Source organism: Oncorhynchus clarkii, unplaced genomic scaffold (assembly GCF_045791955.1).
Source record: "Oncorhynchus clarkii lewisi isolate Uvic-CL-2024 unplaced genomic scaffold, UVic_Ocla_1.0 unplaced_contig_6721_pilon_pilon, whole genome shotgun sequence".
Classification (NCBI taxonomy): Eukaryota; Metazoa; Chordata; class Actinopteri; order Salmoniformes; family Salmonidae; genus Oncorhynchus; species Oncorhynchus clarkii.
In genome coordinates this window covers 145313-171201 of record NW_027260976.1, presented here as the reverse complement: position 1 = coordinate 171201, position 25889 = coordinate 145313, and the positions used below count along the sequence as shown (strand labels likewise).

The 25889-nt window shown below is 49.2% G+C and overlaps 1 protein-coding gene across 1 annotated transcript in view; it reads left to right on the top strand.

Annotated features, from left to right (window-relative positions):
* LOC139402755 (NBAS subunit of NRZ tethering complex-like) overlaps nt 1–25889 on the top strand; it is a 283040-nt gene that overhangs the window by 187501 nt on the left and 69650 nt on the right. The window contains exons 41-46 of the mRNA XM_071146672.1: nt 4056–4279; nt 4386–4496; nt 5139–5273; nt 12500–12612; nt 19436–19629; nt 25655–25795. Coding sequence (XP_071002773.1) covers nt 4056–4279; nt 4386–4496; nt 5139–5273; nt 12500–12612; nt 19436–19629; nt 25655–25795 — 918 coding nt within the window. The remainder of the gene's footprint in view (nt 1–4055; nt 4280–4385; nt 4497–5138; nt 5274–12499; nt 12613–19435; nt 19630–25654; nt 25796–25889) is intronic.

The window sequence follows — 25889 nt, the reverse complement described above, 5'->3', positions numbered from 1 at the left end:
CCCAGTAGTGGGTTGTGATCCTGTTCCCTCCCAGTAGTGGGTTGTGGTCCTGTTCCCTCCCTGTAGTGGGTTGTGGTCCTGTTCCCTCTCAGTAGTGGGTTGTGGTCCTGTTCCCTGTAGTGGGTTGTGATCCTGTTCCCTCCCAGTAGTGGGTTGTGGTCCTGTTCCCTCCCAGTAGTGGGTTGTGGTCCTGTTCCCTCCCAGTAGTGGGTTGTGGTCCTGTTCCCTCCCGGTAGTGTGTTGTGGGCCTGTTCCCTCCCAGTAGTGGGTTGTGGTCCTGTTCCCAGTAGTGGGTTGTGGTCCTGTTCCCTCCCAGTAGTGGGTTGTGGTCCTGTTCCCTCCCAGTAGTGGGTTGTGGTCCTGTTCCCTCCCAGTAGTGGGTTGTGGTCCTGTTCCCTCCCAGTAGTGGGTTGTGGTCCTGTTCCCTCCCAGTAGTGGGTTGTGGTCCTGTTCCCTCCCAGTAGTGGGTTGTGGGCCTGTTCCCTCCCAGTAGTGGGTTGTGGTCCTGTTCCCAGTAGTGGGTTGTGGTCCTGTTCCCTCCCAGTAGTGGGTTGTGGTCCTGTTCCCTCCCAGTAGTGGGTTGTGGTCCTGTTCCCTCCCAGTAGTGGGTTGTGATCCTGTTCCCAGTAGTGAGTTGTGGTCCTGTTCCCTGTAGTGGGTTGTGGTCCTGTTCCCTCCCAGTAGTGGGTTGTGGTCCTGTTCCCTCCCAGTAGTGGGTTGTGATCCTGTTCCCTCCCAGTAGTGGGTTGTGGTCCTGTTCCCTCCCAGTAGTGGGTTGGGATCCTGTTCCCTCCCAGTGGTGGGTTGTGATCCTGTTCCCTCCCAGTAGTGGGTTGTGGTCCTGTTCCCTCCCTGTAGTGGGTTGTGGTCCTGTTCCCTCCCTGTAGTGGGTTGTGGTCCTGTTCCCTCCCAGTAGTGGGTTGTGGTCCTGTTCCCTGTAGTGGGTTGTGATCCTGTTCCCAGTAGTGGGTTGTGATCCTGTTCCCAGTAGTGGGTTGTGGTTCTGTTCCCTGTAGTGGGTTGTGGTCCTGTTCCCTCCCAGTAGTGGGTTGTGGTCCTGTTCCCAGTAGTGGGTTGTGGTCCTGTTCCCTCCCAGTAGTGGGTTGTGGGCCTGTTCCCTCCCAGTAGTGGGTTGTGGTCCTGTTCCCAGTAGTGGGTTGTGGTCCTGTTCCCTCCCAGTAGTGGGTTGTGGTCCTGTTCCCTCCCAGTAGTGGGTTGTGATCCTGTTCCCTCCCAGTAGTGGGTTGTGGTCCTGTTCCCTCCCAGTAGTGGGTTGTGGTCCTGTTCCCTCCCAGTAGTGGGTTGTGATCCTGTTCCCAGTAGTGGGTTGTGATCCTGTTCCCTCCCAGTAGTGGGTTGTGGTCCTGTTCCCTCCCAGTAGTGGGTTGTGGTCCTGTTCCCTCCCAGTAGTGGGTTGTGGTCCTGTTCCCAGTAGTGGGTTGTGGTCCTGTTCCCTCCCAGTAGTGGGTTGTGATCCTGTTCCTAGTAGTGGGTTGTGGTCCTGTTCCCTCCCAGTAGTGGGTTGTGGTCCTGTTCTCTCCCAGTAGTGGGTTGTGATCCTGTTCCCAGTAGTGGGTTGTGGTCCTGTTCCCTCCCAGTAGTGGGTTGTGGTCCTGTTCCCTCCCAGTAGTGGGTTGTGGTCCTGTTCCCTCCCAGTAGTGGGTTGTGGTCCTGTTCCCTCCCAGTAGTGGGTTGTGGTCCTGTTCCCTCCCAGTAGTGGGTTGTGGTCCTGTTCCCTCCCAGTAGTGGGTTGTGGTCCTGTTCCCTCCCAGTAGTGGGTTGTGGTCCTGTTCCCTCCCAGTAGTGGGTTGTGGTCCTGTTCCCTCCCAGTAGTGGGTTGTGATCCTGTTCCCTCCCAGTAGTGGGTTGTGGTCCTGTTCCCTCCCAGTAGTGGGTTGTGGTCCTGTTCCCTCCCAGTAGTGGGTTGTGATCCTGTTCCCAGTAGTGGGTTGTGGTCCTGTTCCCTCCCAGTAGTGGGTTGTGGTCCTGTTCCCAGTAGTGGGTTGTGGTCCTGTTCCCTCCCAGTAGTGGGTTGTGATCCTGTTCCCTGTAGTGGGTTGTGATCCTGTTCCCTCCCAGTAGTGGGTTGTGGTCCTGTTCCCAGTAGTGGGTTGTAATCCTGTTCCCAGTAGTGGGTTGTGATCCTGTTCCCAGTAGTGGGTTGTGGTCCTTTTCCCTGTAGTGGGTTGTGGTCCTGTTCCCTCCCAGTAGTGGGTTGTGATCCTGTTCCCTGTAGTGGGTTGTGATCCTGTGGTCCACATACTTTTGATCATGTAGGGTTTATATTTAAAATCTTTCAGAATTAGATGAAACATTTGGTATTTCTGACACTTCATTTTTCTTGACGTCGCGCTCTGTTTGGCTCTCACACATCTTTATGTTGTGACAGTTTTACACAACAATGGGGGAGGAGGGAGAGAGAAATAGAAGATGAGGAGAGGGTAGAGAGAGTAGGTTGCTATGGTGAAAATAAAAGTGTTGTTGTATTTAGTTAGACGTGATGTATGGTACCAGTCAAAAGTTAGGACACATTCCAGTTTTTCTTTTCACTATTTTCTTCATTGTAGAATAATAGTTTATACATCAAAACTATGAAATAACACATATGGAACCATGTCGAATCAAAATATATTTGAGATTCTTCAAAGTTGTCACCCTTTGCCTTGATGACAGCTTTGCACAGTCCATCTTCAAGAGGCGCGAGTACTTCGTCCAGACAAAATCTCAAAGTTCCGTTACAGGTCGTAGAAACACGTCAAACGACGCATGGAATCAATCTTTAGGATGTTTTTAACATAAATCATCAATAATGTTCCAACCGGAGAATTTTATTGTCTGAAGAAAAGCACTGGAACGAGAGCAAACTCTGTCGGGACCCACGCGTCACGAGCCTGAGTCACACTGCCAGACCCATGACTCAGTCAGCTCCCATTCCCCCCTCCTTTATAGCAGAAGCCTAAAACAAGTTTCTAAAGACGGTTGACATCTAGTGGAAGCCGTAGGAAGTGCAACTTTCGGGAGGCCAAGTTTTGAAAAACTACAAACCTCAAATTTCCCACTTCCTGGTTGGATTTTTTCTCAGGTTTTCGCCTGCCATATGAGTTCTGTTATACTCACAGACATCATTCAAACAGTTTTAGAAACTTCAGTGTGTTTTCTAACCAGATGCTAATAATAACATGCTTATTAGCATCTGGGACAGAGTTGGAGGCAGTTCACTCTGGGCACGCTATTCATCCAAATGTGAAAATGCTGCCCCCTATCCCAAAAAAGTTTAAGAAGGAAAGAAATTCCACAAATTAACTTTGAACAAGGCACACCTGTTAATTGAAATGCATTCCAGGTGACTACCTTATGAAGCTGGTTGAGAGAATGCCAAGAGTGTGCAAAGCTGTCAAGGCAACGGGTGGCTACTTTGAAGAATCTAAAATATATTTTGATTTGTTGAACACTTCTCTGATTACTACATGATTCCATGTGTGTTATTTCATATATAATATACATAAATATTTGTTTATATATGTGTGTGTGTGTATATATGTATATGTGTATATATATGTGTGTTTGTATTTCTCCATATTTAAAACGTATATGGAGGGGATTGGAAATAATGCAGACAATTACATTGATGGAAGATCCATCTGCAATATTAAAGACATTTTTCTGCCAATGTGTCCCTGTGGAGATTGCATGGCCGTGTGCTAGATTTTATAGACCTGTCAGCAACAGATGTGGCTGAAATAGCCGAATTCACTAATATGAAGGTGTCATATTTACAATTTCTTTTTAACGAATTTACAGTGCCTTGCGAAAGTATTAGGACCCCTTGAACTTTGCGACCTTTTGCCACATTTCAGGCTTCAAACATAAAGATATAAAACTGTATTTTTTTGTGAAGAATCAACAACAAGTGGGACACAATCATGAAGTGGAACGACATTTATTGGATATTTCAAACTTTTTTAACAAATCAAAAACTGAAAAATTGGGCGTGCAAAATTACTGGAGAGGCTGTGTGACTGAGGAAGGATGCATTTGATCTGTTTCCTACTCAGGCCGACCCCAAGGAGCTGATCCGATTGGTCACCCAGCACGTGACGGCCCATTCTGATTGGCCAGCGGACGTGGAGGAGCTGATTGGCCAGCTCCAGGTGTATAACGAGCGTCTGACAGACCTGACGCAGGCCCAGGTGTTGCAGGGGCTGGGACGTGGGGTCGACGTTAGACGATTCAGTTCCGACACACACTACAAGAAACAGACCATTCTGGGTCTGACTGAGTGAGTAGGGAGGGAGGGAGGGAGGGGGGGCCGACGAGCAGTAGAAGTGATTTTTACCAAAATGACCTGTTTTTCCTGAAATGGATGTCTGATGTGTGTGTTGCAGGACCCTGGATGACAGCGTGTGGAGGATCAGTCTGTCTCTAGCCCAGCGCTACAGCATTCCCCTCTGGGACATCTACATGACTCACCTGGAGTTCCTCTTCACTGACAGCGGGTAAGACACACACCACACCACACACACACCACACCACACACACACCACCACACACACACACACACAAACACCACACACACCACCACACACACACACACACCACACACACACACACACCACACACACACACCCCCTCTCTCTCTCTCTCTCAATGTCAATTTAAGGGTATTTATTGGCATGGGAAACATATGTTAACATTACCTAAGCAAGTGAAATAGAGAATAAACAAAAGTGAAATAAACAATAAAAATGAACAGTAAACATTACACTCACAGAAGTTCCTATGGAATAGAGACATTACAAATGTCATATTATGTCTATGTACAGTGTTGTAACGATGTGCAAATAGTTAAAGTACAAAAGGGAAAATAAATCAACATAAATATGGGTTGTATTTACAATGGTGTTTGTTCTTCACTGGTTGCCCTTTTCTCATGGCAACAGGTCACAGATATTGCTGCTGTGATGGAACACTGTGGTATTTCACCCAACAGATTCGGGAGTTTACCAAGATTGGATTTGTTTGTGGGTCTGTGTAATCTGAGGGAAATATTTGTCTCTAATATTTGTCTCCTCCTCCTCCTCCCTACCCCTCTCCTCCTCCTCCTCTCCTCCTCATCCCCCTCTCCTCCTCCTCCTCAGTCTCTCTACCAAGGACATCGAGGGTCGTGTGGACACCTTGGCTCTATTTGACTCTCTGAAGTCAGAACCTGAGTCTTTCCACAGTCACATGTCTAAATATGTGTTGACCTCCGTGGAAGGGACAGACCTGCCCAGGTACAAACACTCCTTCATTCTCCACTGCCTATCACAGTGGTTCTTAATCCTCCGGGACCCGCCCATATTTCACAATTGTCCTATCGTCAGATTGGGCTGAGAATCGTATGTGTATCTGACCGAGCTAGTATAAAATGTCCCCATCACCATGACGGTCTACAAGTCCAGCTGGCCAGTGTCCTTAAAGGCATACTTCCTGATATTGGCAATGAGGCCCTTTAGTCTCAGTCCCCAGAGCCCGATGAACATGGTGGATACCATGCTTATGGCTCTGTCCCCAGGGGGATGTTACATGAGCCAGTGCTAACTAGCGTTAGAGCAATGACTGGAAGTCTATGGGTATCTGCTAGCATGCTATGTTTAATTGACTGGAAGTCTATGGGTATCTGCTAGCATGCTATGTTTTATCGACTGGAAGTCAAGTCTATGGGTATCTGCTAGCATGCTATGTTTAATTGACTGGAAGTCTATGGGTATCTGCTAGCATGCTATGTTTAATTGACTGGACGTCTATGGGTATCTGCTAGCATGCTATGTTTAATCGACTGGACGTCTATGGGTATCTGCTAGCATGCTATGTTTAATCGACTGGACGTCTATGGGTATCTGCTAGCATGCTATGTTTAATTGACTGGAAGTCTATGGGTATCTGCTAGCATGCTATGATTGTATCCCCATAGACATCCAGTCATTGTGTAAATGCTAGTTAGCTATTTCCTTCAAACTGCACTCACATACATCAAATGGTATCGGCAAGTTTGCCAAAATCCCGAAGTAACCCTTTTAAAATGTCCATCCATTAAAGTTGATCCTCTTCTCCTCTCCCTGATCCTCTTCTCCTCTTCTCCTCTCCCTGATCCTCTTCTCCTCTCCCTGATCCCATCTTCTCCTCTCCCTGATTCCCTCTTCTCCTCTCCCTGATTCCCTCTTCTCCTCTCCCTGATTCCCCCTTCTCCTCTCCCTGATTCCCCCTTCTCCTCTCCCTGATTCCCCCTTCTCCTCTCCCTGATTCCCCCTTCTCCTCTCCCTGATTCCCCCTTCTCCTCTCACTGATTCCCTCTTCTCCTCTCCCTGATTCCCTCTTCTCCTCTCCCCGATTCCATCTTCTCCCCGATTCCCTCTTATCCTCTCCCTGATTCCATATTCTCCTCTCCATGATTCCATCTTCTCCCTAATTCCATCTTCTCCCTGATTCCATCTTCTCTTCTCCCTGATTCTCCTCTCCCGGATTCCATCTTCTCTTCTCCCTGATTCTCCTCTCCCGGATTCCATCTTCTCTTCTCCCTGATTCTCCTTTCCCGGATTCCATCTTCTCTTCTCCCTGATTCTCCTCTCCCGGATTCCATCTTCTCTTCTCCCTGATTCTCCTCTCCCGGATTCCATCTTCTCCTCTCCCTGATTCTCCTCTCCCGGATTCCATCCTCTCCTCTCCCGGATTCCATCCTCTCCTCTCCCTGATTCCATCCTCTCTTCTCCCTGATTCTCCTCTCCCATATTCTCCTCTCCCATATTCTCCTCTCCCATATTCTCTTCTCCTCTCCCTGATTCTCCTCTCCCGGATTGATTCTTCTCCTTTCCCTAATTCTCCTCTCCCGGATTCCATCTTCTCCTTTCCCTAATTCTCCTCTCCCGGATTCCATCTTCTCCTTTCCCTGATTCTCCTCTCCCGGATTCCATCTTCTCCTCTCCCTGATTCCATATTCTCCTCTCCCTGATTCTCCTCTCCCTGATTCTCCTCTCCCTGATTCTCCTCTCCCATATTCTCCTCTCCCATATTCTCCTCTCCCATATTCTCCCCTCCTATATTCTCCCCTCCCATATTCTCCCCTCCCATATTCTCCCCTCCTCTCCCTGATTCTCCTCTCCTCTCCCATATTCTCCCCTCCTCTCCCTGATTCTCCTCTCCTCCCCCTGATTCTCCTCTCCTCCCCCTGATTCTCCTCTCCTCCCCCTGATTCTCCTCTCCTCCCCCTGATTCTCCTCTCCTCTCCCTGATTCTCCTCTCCCTGATTCTCCTCTCCTCTCCCTGATTCTCCTCTCCTCCCCCTGATTCTCCTCTCCTCCCCCTGATTCTCCTCTCCTCCCCCTGGTTCTCCTCTCCTCTCCCTGATTCTCCTCTCCTCTCCCTGATTCTCCTCTCCTCTCCCTGATTCTCCTCTCCTCTCCCTGATTCTCCTCTCCTCTCCCTGATTCTCCTCTCCTCTCCCTGATTCTCCTCTCCTCTCCCTGATTCTCCTCTCCCTGATTCTCCTCTCCTCTCCCTGATTCTCCTCGCCTTTCCCTAATTCTCCTCTCCCTGATTCTCCTCTCCCTGATTCTCCTCTCCCTGATTCTCCTCTCCCTGATTCTCCTCTCCCTGACTCTCCTCTCCCTGATTCTCCTCTCCCTGATTCTCCTCACCTTTCCCTGATTCTCCTCACCTTTCCCTGAATCTCCTCTCCCTGATTCTCCTCTCCTCCCCCTGATTCTCTTCTCCTCTCCTTGATTCTCCTCTCCCTTGATTCTCCTCTCCTCTCCCTTGATTCTCCTCTCCTCTCCCTGATTCTCCTCTCCTCTCCCTGATCCTCTTCTCCTCTTCTCCTCTCCCTGATCCCCTTCTCCTCTCCCTGATCCTCTTCTCCTCTCCCTGATCCTCTTCTCCTCTCCCTGATCCCATCTTCTCCTCTCCCTGATTCCCTCTTCTCCTCTCCCTGATTCCCTCTTCTCCTCTCCCTGATTCCCTCTTCTCCTCTCCCTGATTCCCTCTTCTCCTCTCCCTGATTCCCTCTTCTCCTCTCCCTGATTCCCTCTTCTCCTCTCCCTGATTCCCCCTTCTCCTCTCCCTGATTCCCCCTTCTCCTCTCCCTGATTCCCCCTTTCCTCTCCCTGATTCCCCCTTCTCCTCTCCCTGATTCCCCCTTCTCCTCTCCCTGATTCCCCCTTCTCCTCTCCCTGATTCCCCCTTCTCCTCTCCCTGATTCCCCCTTCTCCTCTCCCTGATTCCCCCTTCTCCTCTCACTGATTCCCTCTTCTCCTCTCCCTGATTCCCTCTTCTCCTCTCCCTGATTCCCTCTTCTCCTCTCCCTGATTCCCTCTTCTCCCTGATTCCATCTTCTCCTCCTCTCCCTGATACCATTTTCTCCTCTCCCCGATTCCATCTTCTCCCCGATTCCCTCTTATCCTCTCCCTGATTCCATATTCTCCTCTCCATGATTCCATCTTCTCCCTAATTCCATCTTCTCTTCTCCCTGATTCTCCTCTCCCGGATTCCATCTTCTCTTCTCCCTGATTCTCCTCTCCCTGATTCCATCTTCTCTTCTCCCTGATTCTCCTCTCCCGGATTCCATCTTCTCTTCTCCCTGATTCTCCTCTCCCGGATTCCATCTTCTCCTCTCCCTGAATCTCCTCTCCCGGATTCCATCCTCTCCTCTCCCGGATTCCATCCTCTCCTCTCCCTTGATTCTCCTCCCCTCTCCCTTGATTCTCCTCTCCTCTCCCTGATTCACCTCTCCCATATTCTCCTCTCCCATATTCTCCTCTCCCATCTTCTCCTCTCCCTGATTCTCCACTCCCATCTTCTCCACTCCCTGATTCTCCTCTCCCGGATTCCATCTTCTCCTTTCCCTAATTCTCCTCTCCCGAATTCCATCTTCTCCTTTCCCTGATTCTCCTCTCCCGGATTCCATCTTCTCCTTTCCCTGATTCTCCTCTCCCGGATTCCATATTCTCCTCTCCCTGATTCTCCTCTCCCTGATTCTCCTCTCCCTGATTCTCCTCTCCCATATTCTCCTCTCCCATATTCTCCCCTCCTATATTCTCCCCTCCCATATTCTCCCCTCCCATATTCTCCCCTCCTCTCCCTGATTCTCCTCGCCTCTCCCATATTCTCCCCTCCTCTCCCTGATTCTCCTCTCCTGTCCCTGATTCTCCTCTCCCTGATTCTCCTCTCCTCTCCCTGATTCTCCTCTCCTCCCCCTGATTCTCCTCTCCTCCCCCTGGTTCTCCTCTCCTCCCCCTGGTTCTCCTCTCCTCCCCCTGGTTCTCCTCTCCTCTCCCTGGTTCTCCTCTCCTCTCCCTGATTCTCCTCTCCTCTCCCTGATTCTCCTCTCCTCTCCCTGATTCTCCTCTCCTCTCCCTGATTCTCCTCTCCTCCCCCTGATTCTCCTCTCCTCCCCCTGATTCTCCTCTCCTCCCCCTGGTTCTCCTCTCCTCCCCCTGATTCTCCTCTCCTCTCCCTGATTCTCCTCTCCTCTCCCTGATTCGCCTCTCCTCCCCCTGATTCTCCTCTCCTCGCCCTGATTCTCCTCTCCTCGCCCTGATTCTCCTCTCCTCTCTCTGATTCTCCTCTCCTTGATTCTCCTCTCCTCTCTCTGATTCTCCTCTCCCTGATTCTCTTCTCCTCTCCCTAATTCTCCTCTCCTTAATTCTCCTCTCCTCTCCCTGATTCTCCTCTCCCTGATTCTCCTCTCCTCCCCCTTGATTCTCCTCTCCTCTCCCTGATTCTCCTCTCCTCTCCCTGATTCTCCTCTCCTCAAATCTCCTCTCCTCTCTCTGATTCTCCTCTCCCTGATTCTCCTCGCCTTTCCCTAATTCTCCTCTCCTCTCCCTGATTCTCCTCTCCCTGATTCTCCTCTCCCTGATTCTCCTCCCCCTTGATTCTCCTCTCCTCCCCCTGATTCTCCTCTCCTCTCCCTGATTCTCCCCGCTTTTCCCTAATTCTCCTCTCCTCTCCCTGATTCTCCTCTCCCTGATTCTCCTCTCCCTGATTCTCCTCTCCCTGATTCTCCTCGCCTTTCCATGATTCTCCTCGCCTTTCCCTGATTCTCCTCTCCCTGATTCTCCTCTCCCTGATTCTCCTCTCCCTGATTCTCCTCTCCTCTCCCTTGATTCTCCTCCCCTCTCCCTTGATTCTCCTCTCCTCTCCCTGATTCTCCTCTCCTCTCCCTGATTCTCCTCTCCTCGATTCTCCTCTCCTCTCCCTGATTCTCCTCTCCCTAATTCTCCTCTCCTCTCCCTGATTCTCCTCTCCCTAATTCTCCTCTCCTCTCCCTGATTCTCCTCTCCTCCCCCTGATTCTCCTCTCCTCCCCCTGATTCTCCTCTCCTCCCCCTGATTCCCCTCTCCTCGATTCTCCTCTCCTCTCCTCGATTCTCCTCTCCTCTCCCTGATTCTCCTCGCCTCCACCTGATTCTCCTCTCCTCCCCCTGGTTCTCCTCTCCTCCCCCTGGTTCTCCTCTCCTCCCCCTGGTTCTCCTCTCCTCCCCCTGATTCTCCTCTCCTCCCCCTGATTCTCCTCTCCTCCCCCTGATTCTCCTCTCCTCGATTCTCCTCTCCTCTCCCTGATTCTCCTCTCCCTGATACTCCTCTCCTCTCCCTGATTCTCCTCTCCCTGATTCTCCTCTCCTCTCCCTGATTCTCCTCTCCTCCCCCTAATTCTCCTCTCCTCTCCCTGATTATCCTCTCCCTGATACTCCTCTCCTCTCTCTGATTCTCCTCTCCTCGATTCTCCTCTCCTCTCCCTGATTCTCCTCTCCCTGATTCTCTTCTCCTCTCCCTGATTCTCCTCGCCTCCACCTGATTCTCCTCTCCTCCCCCTGGTTCTCCTCTCCTCCCCCTGGTTCTCCTCTCCTCCCCCTGATTCTCCTCTCCTCCCCCTGATTCTCCTCTCCTCGATTCTCCTCTCCTCTCCCTGATTCTCCTCTCCCTGATACTCCTCTCCTCTCCCTGATTCTCCTCTCCCTGATTCTCTTCTCCTCTCCCTGATTCTCCTTTCCCTGATTCTCCTCTCCTCTCCCTGATACTCCTCTTCCTGATTCTCCTCTCCTTAATTCTCCTCTCCTCTCCCTGATACTCCTTTCCCTGATTCTCCTCTCCCTGATACTCCTCTCCCTGATTCTCCTCTCCTTAATTCTCCTCTCCTCTCCCTGATTCTCCTCTCCCTGATTCTCCTCTCCCTGATTCTCCTCGCCTTTCCCTGATTCTCCTCTCCCTGATTCTCCTCTCCTCCCCCTGATTCTCCTCTCCTCTCCCTTGATTCTCCTCCCCTCTCCCTTGATTCTCCTCTCCTCTCCCTGATTCTCCTCTCCCTGATTCTCCTCTCCTCGATTCTCCTCTCCTCTCCCTGATTCTCCTCTCCCTAATTCTCCTCTCCTCTCCCTGATTCTCCTCTCCTCCCCTGATTCTCCTCTCCTCCCCCTGATTCTCCTCTCCTCCCCCTGATTCTCCTCTCCTCGATTCTCCTCGCCTCCACCTGATTCTCCTCTCCTCCCCCTGGTTCTCCTCTCCTCCCCCTGGTTCTCCTCTCCTCCCCCTGATTCTCCTCTCCTCCCCCTGATTCTCCTCTCCTCGATTCTCCTCTCCTCTCCCTGATTCTCCTCTCCCTGATTCTCCTCTCCCTGATTCTCCTCTCCTCCCCCTAATTCTCCTCTCCCTGATTATCCTCTCCCTGATACTCCTCTCCTCTCTCTGATTCTCCTCTCCTCGATTCTCCTCTCCTCTCCCTGATTCTCCTCTCCCTGATTATCCTCTCCCTGATACTCCTCTCCTCTCTCTGATTCTCCTCTCCTCGATTCTCCTCTCCTCTCCCTGATTCTCCTCTCCCTGATTCTCTTCTCCTCTCCCTGATTCTCCTATCCCTGATTCTCCTCTCCTCTCCCTGATACTCCTCTTCCTGATTCTCCTCTCCTTAATTCTCCTCTCCTCTCCCTGATACTCCTTTCCCTGATTCTCCTCTCCTCTCCCTGATACTCCTCTCCCTGATTCTCCTCTCCTTAATTCTCCTCTCCTCTCCCTGATTCTCCTCTCCTCTCCCTGATACTCCTCTCCTCTCTCTGATTCTCCCCTCCCTGATTCTCCTCTCCCTTATTCTCCTCTCCTCGATTCTCCTCTCCTCGATTCTCCTCTCCTCTCCCTGATTCTCTTCTCCTCTCCCTGATTATCTTCTCCTCTCCCTGATTCTCCTCTCCTCTCCCTGATTCTCCTCTCCCTGATTCTCCTCTCCCTGATTCTCCTCTCCCTGATTCTCCCCTCCCTAATTATCCTCTCCTCTCCCTGATTCTCCTCTCCCCGATTCTCCTCTCCTCTCCCTGATTATCCTCTCCTCTCCCTGATTATCCTCTCCCTGATTCTCCTCTCCTCTCCCTGATTCTCCTCTCCCTGATTCTCCTCTCCCTGATTCTCTTCTCCTCTCCCTGATTCTCCTCTCCTCTCCCTGATTCTCCTCTCTCTGATTCTCCTCTCCTCTCTAGGCTGTTGTATTACTATACCCTGTTGGAGGAATGTTGTGGATCATACTGCTCTTCTGTCATCACCCCTGACACTCACATCAAACTGCTCAAGAAGCTCCGCTCCGTCACTACCGGTAAGGAAACAGCCAGGGACGTCACTACCGGTAAGGAAACAGCCAGGGATATCACTACCGGTAAGGAAACAGCCAGGGACATCACTACCGGTAAGGAAACAGCCAGGGATATCACTACCGGTAAGGAAACAACCAGGGATATCACTATCGGTAAGGAAACAACCAGGGACATCACTACCGGTAAGGAAACAGCCAGGGACGTCACTACCGGTAAGGAAACAGCCAGGGACGTCACTCTTTTAGGCCAGGGCTCTACGGCACCCTATTCCCTATGCAGGGCACTGCTTTAGACCAGGGCTCTATGGCACCCTATTCCCTATGCAGGGCACTACTTTAGACCAGGGCTATACGGCACCCTATTCCCTATGCAGGGCACTACTTTAGACCAGGGCTCTACGGCACCCTATTCCCTATGCAGGGCACTACTTTAGACCAGGGCTCTATGATGTTTGTGTGTGTGTGTGTGTGTCCCGCCCGTGTGTTCTGAACTCGACAGGAAGTTGTCAACAGTATTTGCACGCATCACTTCCTCCCCTCCTGTCCCTCGTAACACCAGCCCTTCTACCACACACACCAGTGGCGGCTGGTGACCTGAACAGCACCGCAACTGCAGCTATGGCAGTGTGGCAAACGACGACATTAACGCACTTGATATAAAGCAACGTTGTGTTGCTCCGTTTGTGTATTTAACAAAGGCCTTTGATTCAGTTGATTGTTGTTAGCTAGACTCAGAAACATTGGGTCTCAGTGAAGGGGCAGTAAATTGGTTTAGGAACTAATGTGTTATATACTGAGCATCACAAGTCTGGCTTTCTAGAGATTAATAAAGGTGTCCCCCAGGGTTCCATTTTAGCTCCTGTGTTGTTCTCAATTTTTGTATTAATGATTTGGGGAATGGGATGCAACCAGCAAAGTTACATCTATATACAGATGACACAGTCATCTCTTTATGTAATTCCTTCTCTGGTTCAGGCTGTTGAAGAGATCCACACTGCTTTTCAGTCACTGCAGGCCTCCCTTTATGGTCTCAAACTGGTCTTGAATGTACAAAAAACTAAATTCATGACCTTTACCAGAGTTAGAACTCTGCCAGAGAAGGTTAGGATTGTCACATCTGGTGGCTTATCCATTGAAAAAGTGTCATCCTACACATACCTAGGTATATGGTTGGATGACAAGTTGTCCTTTAAAGTTCATGTGGATAATCTTGTGACAAGCTTACATTGAAATTGGGTTTTTTATTTTCGTAATAAGGCTTGCTTCCCGCTTATGGCTAGAAAGAAGCGTGTTCAGGCCACTTTTCTCTCTGTAATGAATTATGATTGTTGTATATGCATGCAGCCTCCTCTGTCTGACAGAGACTGGACTCTGTTTATCATGCAGCCTCCTCTGTCTGACAGAGACTGGACTCTGTTTATCATGCAGCCGCCTCTGTCGTACAGAGACTGGACTCTGTTTATTATGCAGCCTCCTCTGTCTTACAGAGACTGGACTCTGTTTATCATGCATCCTCCTCTGTCTTACAGAGACTGGACTCTGTTTATCATGCATCCTCCTCTGTCTTACAGAGACTGGACTCTGTTTATCATGCAGCCTCCTCTGTCTAACAGAGACTGGACTCTGTTTATCATGCAGCCTCCTCTGTCTGACAGAGACTCTGTTTATCATGCAGCCTCCTCTGTCTAACAGAGACTGGATTCTGTTTATCATGCAGCCTCCTCTGTCTTACAGAGACTGGACTCTGTTTATCATGTAGCCTCCTCTGTCTAACGGAGACTGGACTCTGTTTATCATGCAGCCTCCTCTGTCTGACAGAGACTCTGTTTATCATGCAGCCTCCTCTGTCTAACAGAGACTGGACTCTGTTTATCATGTAGCCTCCTCTGTCTAACAGAGACTGGACTCTGTTTATCATGTAGCCTCCTCTGTCTAACAGAGACTGGACTCTGTTTATCATGTAGCCTCCTCTGTCTAACAGAGACTGGACTCTGTTTATCATGCAGCCTCCTCTGTCTAACAGAGACTGGACTCTGTTTATCATGCAGCCGCCTCTGTCGTACAGAGACTGGACTCTGTTTATCATGCAGCCTCCTCTGTTTATCATGTAGCCTCCTCTGTCTTACAGAGACTGGACTCTGTTTATCATGCATCCTCCTCTGTCTTACAGAGACTGGACTCTGTTTATCATGCAGCCTCCTCTGTCTAACAGAGACTGGACTCTGTTTATCATGCAGCCTCCTGTCTTACAGAGACTGGACTCTGTTTATCATGCAGCTGCCTCTGTCGTACAGAGACTGGACTCTGTTTATCATGCAGCCTCCTCTGTCTGACAGAGACTCTGTTTATCATGCAGCCTCCTCTGTCTAACAGAGACTGGACTCTGTTTATCATGCAGCCTCCTCTGTCTAACAGAGACTGGACTCTGTTTATCATGCAGCCTCCTCTGTCTAACAGAGACTGGACTCTGTTTATCATGCAGCCTCCTCTGTCTTACAGAGACTGGACTCTGTTTATCATGCAGCCTCCTCTGTCTAACAGAGACTGGACTCTGTTTATCATGCAGCCTCCTCTGTCTTACAGAGACTGTACTCTGTTTATCATGCAGCCTTCTTTGTCTTACAGAGACTGGACTCTGTTTATCATGCAGCCTCCTCTGTCTAACAGAGACTGGACTCTGTTTATCATGCAGCCTCCTCTGTCTTACAGAGACTGGACTCTGTGTGTCATGCAGTCTCCTCTGTTTATCATGCAGCCTCCTCTGTTTATCATGCAGCCTCCTCTGTCTGACAGAGACTGGACTCTGTGTATCATGCAGTCTCCTCTGTTTATCATGCAGCCTCCTCTGTCTGACAGAGACTGGACTCTGTGTATCATGCAGTCTCCTCTGTGTATCATGCAGCCTCCTCACCATTGCACCTTATACCAAATAGAAGGTTGGACCTCTTTACCTCTGTAGTCTTGTCTCCTTCACCACCAGCAGGTAAACTCCCTCTGTAGTCTTGTCTCCTTCACCACCAGCAGGTGAACTCCCTCTTTACCTCTGTAGTCTGGTCTCCTTCACCACCAGCAGGTAAACTCCCTCTTTACCTCTGTAGTCTGGTCTCCTTCACCACCAGCAGGTAAACCCCCTTCTTTACCTCTGTAGTCTGGTCTCCTTCACCACCAGCAGGTAAACTCCCTCTGTAGTCTGGTCTCCTTCACCACCAGCAGGTAAACTCCCTCTGTAGTCTGGTCTCCTTCACCACCAGCAGGTAAACTCCCTCTTTACCTCTGTAGTCTTGTCTCCTTCACCACCAGCAGGTAAACTCCCTCTGTAGTCTGGTCTCCTTCACCACCAGCAGGTAAACTCCCTCTTTACCTCTGTAGTCTTGTCTCCTTCACCACCAGCAGGTAAACTCCCTCTGTAGTCTGGTCTCCTTCACCACCAGCAGGTAAACTCCCTCTGTAGTCTGGTCTCCTTCACCACCAGCAGGTAAACTCCCTCTTTACCTCTGTAGTCTTGTCTCCTTCACCACCAGCAGGTAAACTCCCTCTTTACCTCTGTAGTCTGGTCTCCTTCACCACCAGCAGGTAAACTCCCTCTGTAGTCTGGTCTCCTTCACCACCAGCAGGTAAACTCCCTCTTTACCTCTGTAGTCTGGTCTCCTTCCCCACCAGCAGGAAAACCCCCTTCTTTACCTCTGTAGTCTGGTCTCCGTCACCACTAGCAGGTAAACTCCCTCTGTAGTCTGGTCTCCTTCACCACCAGCAGGTAAACTCCCTCTGTAGTCTGGTCTCCTTCCCCACCAGCAGGTAAACTCCCTCTGTAGTCTGGTCTCCTTCACCACCAGCAGGTGAACTCCCTCTTTACCTCTGTAGTCTGGTCTCCTTCACCACCAGCAGGTAAACTCCCTCTGTAGCCTGGTCTCCTTCCCCACCAGCAGGTAAACTCCCTCTGTAGTCTGGTCTCCTTCACCACCAGCAGGTAAACTCCCTCTGTAGTCTGGTCTCCTTCACCACCAGCAGGTAAACTCCCTCTGTAGTCTGGTCTCCTTCACCACCAGCAGGTTAACTCCCTCTGTAGTCTGGTCTCCTTCACCACCAGCAGGTAAACTCCCTCTGTAGTCTGGTCTCCTTCACCACCAGCAGGTAAACTCCCTCTTTACCTCTGTAGTCTGGTCTCCTTCACCACCAGCAGGTAAACTCCCTCTGTAGTCTGGTCTCCTTCACCACCAGCAGGTAAACTCCCTCTTTACCTCTGTAGTCTGGTCTCCTTCACCACCAGCAGGTAAACTCCCTCTGTAGTCTGGTCTCCTTCACCACCAGCAGGTAAACTCCCTCTGTAGTCTGGTCTCCTTCACCACCAGCAGGTAAACTCCCTCTGTAGTCTGGTCTCCTTCACCACCAGCAGGTAAACTCCCTCTGTAGTCTGGTCTCCTTCCCCACCAGCAGGTAAACTCCCTCTTTAACTCTGTAGTCTGGTCTCCTTCACCACCAGCAGGTAAACTCCCTCTTTACCTCTGTAGTCTGGTCTCCTTCACCACCAGCAGGTAAACTCCCTCTGTAGTCTGGTCTCCTTCACCACTAGCAGGTAAACTCCCTCTTTAACTCTGTAGTCTGGTCTCCTTCCCCACCAGCAGGAAAACCCCCTTCTTTACCTCTGTAGTCTGGTCTCCTTCACCACCAGCAGGTAAACTCCCTCTGTAGTCTGGTCTCCTTCACCACCAGCAGGTAAACTCCCTCTGTAGTCTGGTCTCCTTCACCACTAGCAGGTAAACTCCCTCTGTAGTCTGGTCTCCTTCACCACCAGCAGGTAAACTCCCTCTGTAGTCTGGTCTCCTTCACCACCAGCAGGTAAACTCCCTCTGTAGTCTGGTCTACTTCACCACCAGCTGGTAAACTCTGTTACCATACCCGGTCTGCTAGGTGGTTGCTATGTTACCATACCCGGTCTGCTAGGTGGTTGCTATGTTACCATACCCGGCCTGCTAGGTGGTTGCTATGTTACCATACCCGGTCTGCTTGGTGGTTGCTATGTTACCATACCCGGCCTGCTAGGTGGTTGATATGTTACCATACCCGGTCTGCTAGGTGGTTGCTATGTTACCATACCCGGTCTGCTAGGTGGTTGATATGTTACCAGACCCGGTCTGCTTGGTGGTTGCTATGTTACCATACCCGGCCTGCTAGGTGGTTGATATGTTACCATACCCGGTCTGCTAGGTGGTTGCCCTGAATGGAATAGTCTACAACCCGTGCCTCATCTAGATGTGTTAGTGACCCTGAATCGATTTAAAATATTGATGGGAGACTCTGTTACAGAGGAGTGTAACACCAGTCTCAACGTCAACAGTGAAGAGGCGACTCTGGGATGCTGGCCTTCTAGGCAGAGTTCCTCTGTCCAGTCTCAACATCAACAGTGAAGAGGTGACTCCGGGATGCTGGCCTTCTAGGCAGAGTTCCTCTGTCCAGTCTCAACATCAACAGTGAAGAGGTGACTCCGGGATGCTGGCCTTCTAGGCAGAGCTCCTCTGTCCAGTCTCAACATCAACAGTGAAGAGGTGACTCCGGGATGCTGGCCTTCTAGGCAGAGCTCCTCTGTCCAGTCTCAACGTCAACAGTGAAGAGGCGACTCCAGGATGCTGGCCTTCTAGGCAGAGTTCCTCTGTCCAGTCTCAACGTCAACAGTGAAGAGGTGACTCCGGGATGCTGGCCTTCTAGGCAGAGTTCCTCTGTCCAGTCTCAACGTCAACAGTGAAGAGGTGACTCCGGGATGCTGGCCTTCTAGGCAGAGTTCCTCTGTCCAGTCTCAACGTCAACAGTGAAGAGGCGTCTCCTGGATGCTGGCCTTCTAGGCAGAGTTCCTCTGTCCAGTCTCAACGTCAACAGTGAAGAGGCGACTCCGGGATACTGGCCTTCTAGGCAGAGTTCCTCTGTCCAGTGTCTGTGTTCTTTTGCCCATCTTAATCTTTTATTTTTATTGGCCAGTCTGAGAGATGGCTCTTTCTTTGCAACTCTGCCTAGAAGGCCATCGTCCCGGAGTCGCCTCTTCACTGTTGACGTTGAGACTGGTGTTTTGCGGGTACTATTTAATGAAGCTGCCAGTTGAGGACATGTGAGGAGTCTGTTTCTCAAACTTGACACTCCAATGTACTTGTCCTCTTGCTCAGTTGTGCACCGGGGCCTCCCACTCCTCTTTCTATTCTGATTAGAGACAGTTTGCGCTGTTCTGTGAAGGGAGTAGTACACAGCGTTGTACCAGATCTTCAGTTTCTTGGAAATTTCTCGCATGGAATAGCCTTAATTTCTCAGAACAAGAATAGACTGACGAGTTTCAGAAGAAAGTTCTTTGTTTCTGGCCATGTTGAGCCTGTAATCGAACCCACAAATGCTGATGCTCCAGATACTCAACTAGTCTAAAGAAGGCCAGTTTTATTGCTTCTTTAATCAGTACAACAGTTTTCATCTGTGCTAACATAATTGCAAACGAGTTTTCTAATGATCAATTAGCTAATCCAAGTTTATTATTTTAAAAAGCTAACACAACGTGCCATTGGAACACAGGAGTGATGGTTGCTGATAATGGGCCTCTGTACGCCTATGTAGATATTCCATTAAAAATCAGCTGTTTTCCAGCTACAATAGTCATTTACAACATTAACAATGTCTACACTGTATTTCTGATAATTTTGATGTTATTTTAATGGACAAAAAATTTGCTTTTCTTTCTAAGTGACCCCAACCTTTTGAGTGGTAGTGTGTATATTTCTATATGTCATTTTAACTGTATATGCATGTTCGATATCTGTTTCCTCTGTTATGGTAAAGTTATATGTTCCCTTAGGGCTGGACTACCGTAAAATGACCGATGAGGTGTCGGATCCCCTGGCCGCTCTGGAACCCGTTCTAACCAGTCAGAATGTTCTGTCCATCTCCAAGCTGGCCAATCGGCTCCCTCGCCCAGGAGGGGGTGTGGTTTCTGCTAGCGCAGTGCACGCAACCTGGCTAAGGAAGCTGTTCTGGAGGGGAGACCCACAGGTAATTATTTATCTACCTGGCGAGGGAAGGTGTTCTGGAGGGGAGACCCACAGGTAATTATTTATCTACCTGGCGAGGGAAGGTGTTCTGGAGGGGAGACCCACAGGTAATTATTTATCTACCTGGCGAGGGAAGGTGTTCTGGAGGGGAGACCCACAGGTAATTATTTATCTACCTGGCGAGGGAAGGTGTTCTGGAGGGGAGACCCACAGGTAATTATTTATCTACCTGGCGAGGGAAGGTGTTCTGGAGGGGAGACCCACAGGTAATTATTTATCTACCTGGCGAGGGAAGGTGTTCTGGAGGGGAGACCCACAGGTAATTATTTATCTACCTGGCGAGGGAAGGTGTTCTGGAGGGGAGACCCACAGGTAATTATTTATCTACCTGGCGAGGGAAGGTGTTCTGGAGGGGAGACCCACAGGTAATTATTTATCTACCTGGCGAGGGAAGGTGTTCTGGAGGGGAGACCCACAGGTAATTATTTATCTACCTGGCGAGGGAAGGTGTTCTGGAGGGGAGACCCACAGGTAATTATTTATCTACCTGGCGAGAGAAGGTGTTCTGGAGGGGAGACCCACAGGTAATTATTTATCTGCCTGGCGAGGGAAGGTGTTCTGGAGGGGAGACCCACAGGTAATTATTTATCTACCTTGCGAGGGAAGGTGTTCTGGAGGGGAGACCCACAGGTAATTATTTATCTACCTGGCGAGGGAAGGTGTTCTGGAGGGGAGACCCACAGGTAATTATTTATCTACCTGGCGAGGGAAGGTGTTCTGGAGGGGAGACCCACAGGTAATTATTTATCTACCTGGCGAGGGAAGGTGTTCTGGAGGGGAGACCCACAGGTAATTATTTATCTACCTGGCGAGGGAAGGTGTTCTGGAGGGGAGACCCACAGGTAATTATTTATCTACCTGGCGAGGGAAGGTGTTCTGGAGGGGAGACCCACAGGTAATTATTTATCTACCTGGCGAGGGAAGGTGTTCTGGAGGGGAGACCCACAGGTAATTATTTATCTACCTGGCGAGGGAAGGTGTTCTGGAGGGGAGACCCACAGGTAATTATTTATCTACCTGGCGAGGGAAGGTGTTCTGGAGGGGAGACCCACAGGTAATTATTTATCTACCTGGCGAGGGAAGGTGTTCTGGAGGGGAGACCCACAGGTAATTATTTATCTACCTGGCGAGGGAAGGTGTTCTGGAGGGGAGACCCACAGGTAATTATTTATCTACCTGGCGAGGGAAGGTGTTCTGGAGGGGAGACCCACAGGTAATTATTTATCTACCTGGCGAGGGAAGGTGTTCTGGAGGGGAGACCCACAGGTAATTATTTATCTACCTGGCGAGGGAAGGTGTTCTGGAGGGGAGACCCACAGGTAATTATTTATCTACCTGGCGAGGGAAGGTGTTCTGGAGGGGAGACCCACAGGTAATTATTTATCTACCTGGCGAGGGAAGGTGTTCTGGAGGGGAGACCCACAGGTAATTATTTATCTACCTGGCGAGGGAAGGTGTTCTGGAGGGGAGACCCACAGGTAATTATTTATCTACCTGGCGAGGGAAGGTGTTCTGGAGGGGAGACCCACAGGTAATTATTTATCTACCTGGCGAGGGAAGGTGTTCTGGAGGGGAGACCCACAGGTAATTATTTATCTACCTGGCGAGGGAAGGTGTTCTGGAGGGGAGACCCACAGGTAATTATTTATCTACCTGGCGAGGGAAGGTGTTCTGGAGGGGAGACCCACAGGTAATTATTTATCTACCTGGCGAGGGAAGGTGTTCTGGAGGGGAGACCCACAGGTAATTATTTATCTACCTGGCGAGGGAAGGTGTTCTGGAGGGGAGACCCACAGGTAATTATTTATCTACCTGGCGAGGGAAGGTGTTCTGGAGGGGAGACCCACAGGTAATTATTTATCTACCTGGCGAGGGAAGGTGTTCTGGAGGGGAGACCCACAGGTAATTATTTATCTACCTGGCGAGGGAAGGTGTTCTGGAGGGGAGACCCACAGGTAATTATTTATCTACCTGGCGAGGGAAGGTGTTCTGGAGGGGAGACCCACAGGTAATTATTTATCTACCTGGCGAGGGAAGGTGTTCTGGAGGGGAGACCCACAGGTAATTATTTATCTACCTGGCGAGGGAAGGTGTTCTGGAGGGGAGACCCACAGGTAATTATTTATCTACCTGGCGAGGGAAGGTGTTCTGGAGGGGAGACCCACAGGTAATTATTTATCTACCTGGCGAGGGAAGGTGTTCTGGAGGGGAGACCCACAGGTAATTATTTATCTACCTGGCGAGGGAAGGTGTTCTGGAGGGGAGACCCACAGGTAATTATTTATCTACCTGGCGAGGGAAGGTGTTCTGGAGGGGAGACCCACAGGTAATTATTTATCTACCTGGCTAAGGAAGCTGTTCTGGAGGGGAGACCCACAGGTAATTATTTATCTACCTGGCGAGGGAAGGTGTTCTGGAGGGGAGACCCACAGGTATGTATTTATCTACCTGGCGAGGGAAGGTGTTCTGGAGGGGAGACCCAGAACCTTTATTTCAACTGAGACAGATTGACAGAAGAAGTAGTGGTAGTGACTGGTTATAGTAGTGGTAGTGACTGGTTATAGTAGTGGTAGTGACTGGTTATAGTTATAGTAGTGGTAGTGACTGGTTATAGTAGTGGTAGTGACTGGTTATAGTAGTGACTGGTTATAGTAGTGGTAGTGACTGGTTATAGTAGTGGTAATGACTGGTTATAGTAGTGGTAGTGACTGGTTAGTTATAGTAGTGGTAGTGACTGGTTATAGTATTGGTAGTGACTGGTTATAGTAGTGGTAGTGACTGGTTAGTTATAGTAGTGGTAGTGTCTACAGTAGGTCGGTCTGTCAGCCTGCTGGTGGTCAGTTTGTCAGCCTGCTGGTGGTCGGTCGGTCTGTCAGCCTGCTATAACCTGAATTTACAATGTTATATTGAGATGTTGTGTCACTGGCTGACACACAATACCCCATAATGTCAAAGTGGAATTATGGTTTTACAAATTAATATAAAATGGAAAGCTGAAATGTCACGAGTCTAGGTAGTTAACACCTTTTTTATGGCAAGCAAAAATAAGTTGAGAGTTAAAATGTGCTTAAGTCACAATAAGTTGCAATACTTTGCATGGACTCACTCCGTGTTCAATAAATGTATTTATTATGTTTGTTTTTTAATGACTACCTCATCTCTGTACCACACACATACAATTATCTGCAAAGTCCTTCAGTCGAGCAGTACATTTCAAACACAAATGCAATGCCTTGCAAAGAAGGGCACCTATTGGTAGATGGGTAAAAATAAAACAGCAGACATTGAATATCCCTTGGAGCATGGTGAAGTTATTCATTACACTTTGGATGGTGTATCAATACACCCAGTCACCACAAAGATACAGCCGTCCTTTCTAACTCAGTTGCCGGAGAGGAAGGAAACTACTCAGGGATTTCACCATGAGGCCAAGGGTGACTTTAAAACAGTTACAGAGTTTAATGGCTGTGATGGGAGAAAACTGAGGATGGATCAACAACATTGTAGTTACTCCACAATACTAACCTAAATGACACTGCAAAAGAAGGAAGCCTGTACAGAAAAAAACATATTCCAAAACATGCATCCTGTTTGCAACAAGGCACTAAAATAATAATGTAAGGCAAAGAAATTAACGCTGAGCACCACTTTTCATATTGTCAAGCATGGTGGTGGCTGCATCATGTTAAGCTTGTCATCGGCAAGGACTAGGGAGTTATTTAGGATTTTTAAAAAGAAACGAAATGGAGCTAAGCATAGGCAACATCCTCGAGGAATACCTGGTTCAGTCTGCTTTCCAACAGACACTGGGAGATTAGTTCACCTTTCAGCAGGACATGAACCTAAAACACAAGGCCAAATATACACTGGAGTTGCTTACCAAGACAATGTTGTATGTTCCTTAGTGGTCTAGCTACAGTTTTGACTTAAGTCTGCTTGAAAATCTATGGCAAGACTGGAAAATGGTTGTCTAGCAATGATCAACAACCAACTTGACCGAGCTTGGAGAATTTTTAAAAGTGTGCAAATATTGTACAGTTCAGGTGTGCAAAGCTCTTAGAGACTTACCCAGAAAGACTCACAGCTCTTAGAGACTTACCCAGAAAGACTCACAGCTGTAATCGCTCTTAGAGACTTACCCAGAGAGACTCACAGCTCTTAGAGACTTACCCAGAGAGACTCACAGCTCTTAGAGACTTACCCAGAAAGACTCACAGCTCTTAGAGACTTACCCAGAAAGACTCGCAGCTGTAATCGCTCTTAGAGACTTACCCAGAGAGACTCACAGCTCTTAGAGACTTACCCAGAAAGACTCACAGCTCTTAGAGACTTACCCATAAAGACTCACGGCTCTTAGAGACTTACCCAGAAAGACTCACGGCTGTAATCACTCTTAGAGACTTACCCAGAAAGACTCCCGGCTGTAATCGCTCTTAGAGACTTACCCAGAAAGACTCACGGCTCTTAGAGACTTACCCAGAAAGACTCACGGCTGTAATCACTCTTAGAGACTTACCCAGAAAGACTCACGGCTGTAATCGCTCTTAGAGACTTACCCAGAAAGACTCACGGCTCTTAGAGACTTACCCAGAAAGACTCACAGCTCTTAGAGACTTACCCAGAGAGACTCACAGCTCTTAGAGACTTACCCAGAAAGACTCACTGCTGTAATCACTCTTAGAGACTTACCCAGAAAGACTCACTGCTGTAATCACTGCCAAAGGTGATTCTAACATGTATTGACTCAGGGGTGTGACTTTGATGAGAAGGCCTCTCTCCCCCATGTTGAGAGGAGTGCAGGGGGGACGAGAAGGCCTCTCTCCCCCATGTTGAGAGGAGTGCAGGGGGGATGAGAAGGCCTCTCTCCCCCATGTTGAGAGGAGTGTAGGGGGGGGAAGCTCAGGCTTGTTCTTTCTGACTGTGCCAACCATGGTGATCTTCCTCTTCAGGAGCTGCTGGCTGAGTTCAATCAGTAGCTCACAGAATCTTAATTTCTCATTGTGTGTCTTTGTGGTGTGTCAATGATTTTAATACTGCCGGATCAAAATGACCCTAAGACAACCTTTGTCCCCTGGTGTTGTACAGGTTTCATGGAAATATGAACAAAGGGGATGTTTCACTTTTTCTAATATTGGCGTCACTCTAGGAAAAGTCATCAAATCTCAAGTTGAAAAAATGCAATTTAGGGTTTTTCCTCTGCTGTTAAATATAGTGGCGAGTCATGTTTTACCCTTAAGACAACACAAGGCTTAAAGTAATGATGGACTGTCGTTTCTCTTTGCTTATTTGATCTGTTCTTGCCATAATATGGACTTGGTCTATTACCAAATAGGGCTATCTTCTGTATACCACCTCTACCTTGTCACAACACAACTGATTGGCTCAAACGCATTAAAAATGAAAGAAATTCCACAAATTAACTTTTAACAAGGCACACCTGTTAATTGAAATGCATTCCAGGTGATTACTTGAAGCTGGTTGAGAGAATGCCAGGACTGTGCAAAGGGTGGCTACTTTGAAGAATCTAAAATATATTTTGATTTGTTTACCACTAACAACCGGTCAGCTAGCACGCCTAACAACCGTTCAGCTAGCACGCCTAACAACCTGTCAGCTAGCACGCCTAACAACCTGTCAGCTAGCGCGCCTAACAACCTGTCAGCTAGCGCGCCTAACAACCTGTCAGCTAGCGCGCCTAACAACCTGTCAGCTAGCGCGCCTAACAACCTGTAAGCTAGCGCGCCTAACAACCTGTCAGCTAGCGCGCCTAACAACCGGTCAGCTAGCACGCCTAACAACCGGTCAGCTAGCACGCCTAACAACCGGTCAGCTAGCACGCCTAACAACCGGTCAGCTAGCACGCCTAACAACCGGTCAGCTAGCACACCTAACAACCTGTTAGCTAGCACACCTTAAAATCCTGTCAGCTAGCACGCTAAAAACATGTACCCTCCTCTTTTCTAAAGGTTTTAAAGAGACCCCCCCAGACAGAGCAGGACTACCTTCACGCCTATGACACCTGCGCAAAATACTTGGACAGACTGCTTCCTGCTGATGCTGTCCACTTCCTGGATGACATAACGTTCTCTCCACTTGCAGTCAATCAGGTGAGGATGTGATGGTGATGATGGTGGTCATTATGGTGATGATGGGGACGAAGACGGTAGTGGTGGTGGAGGTTGTGACGAGAATTATGATAAT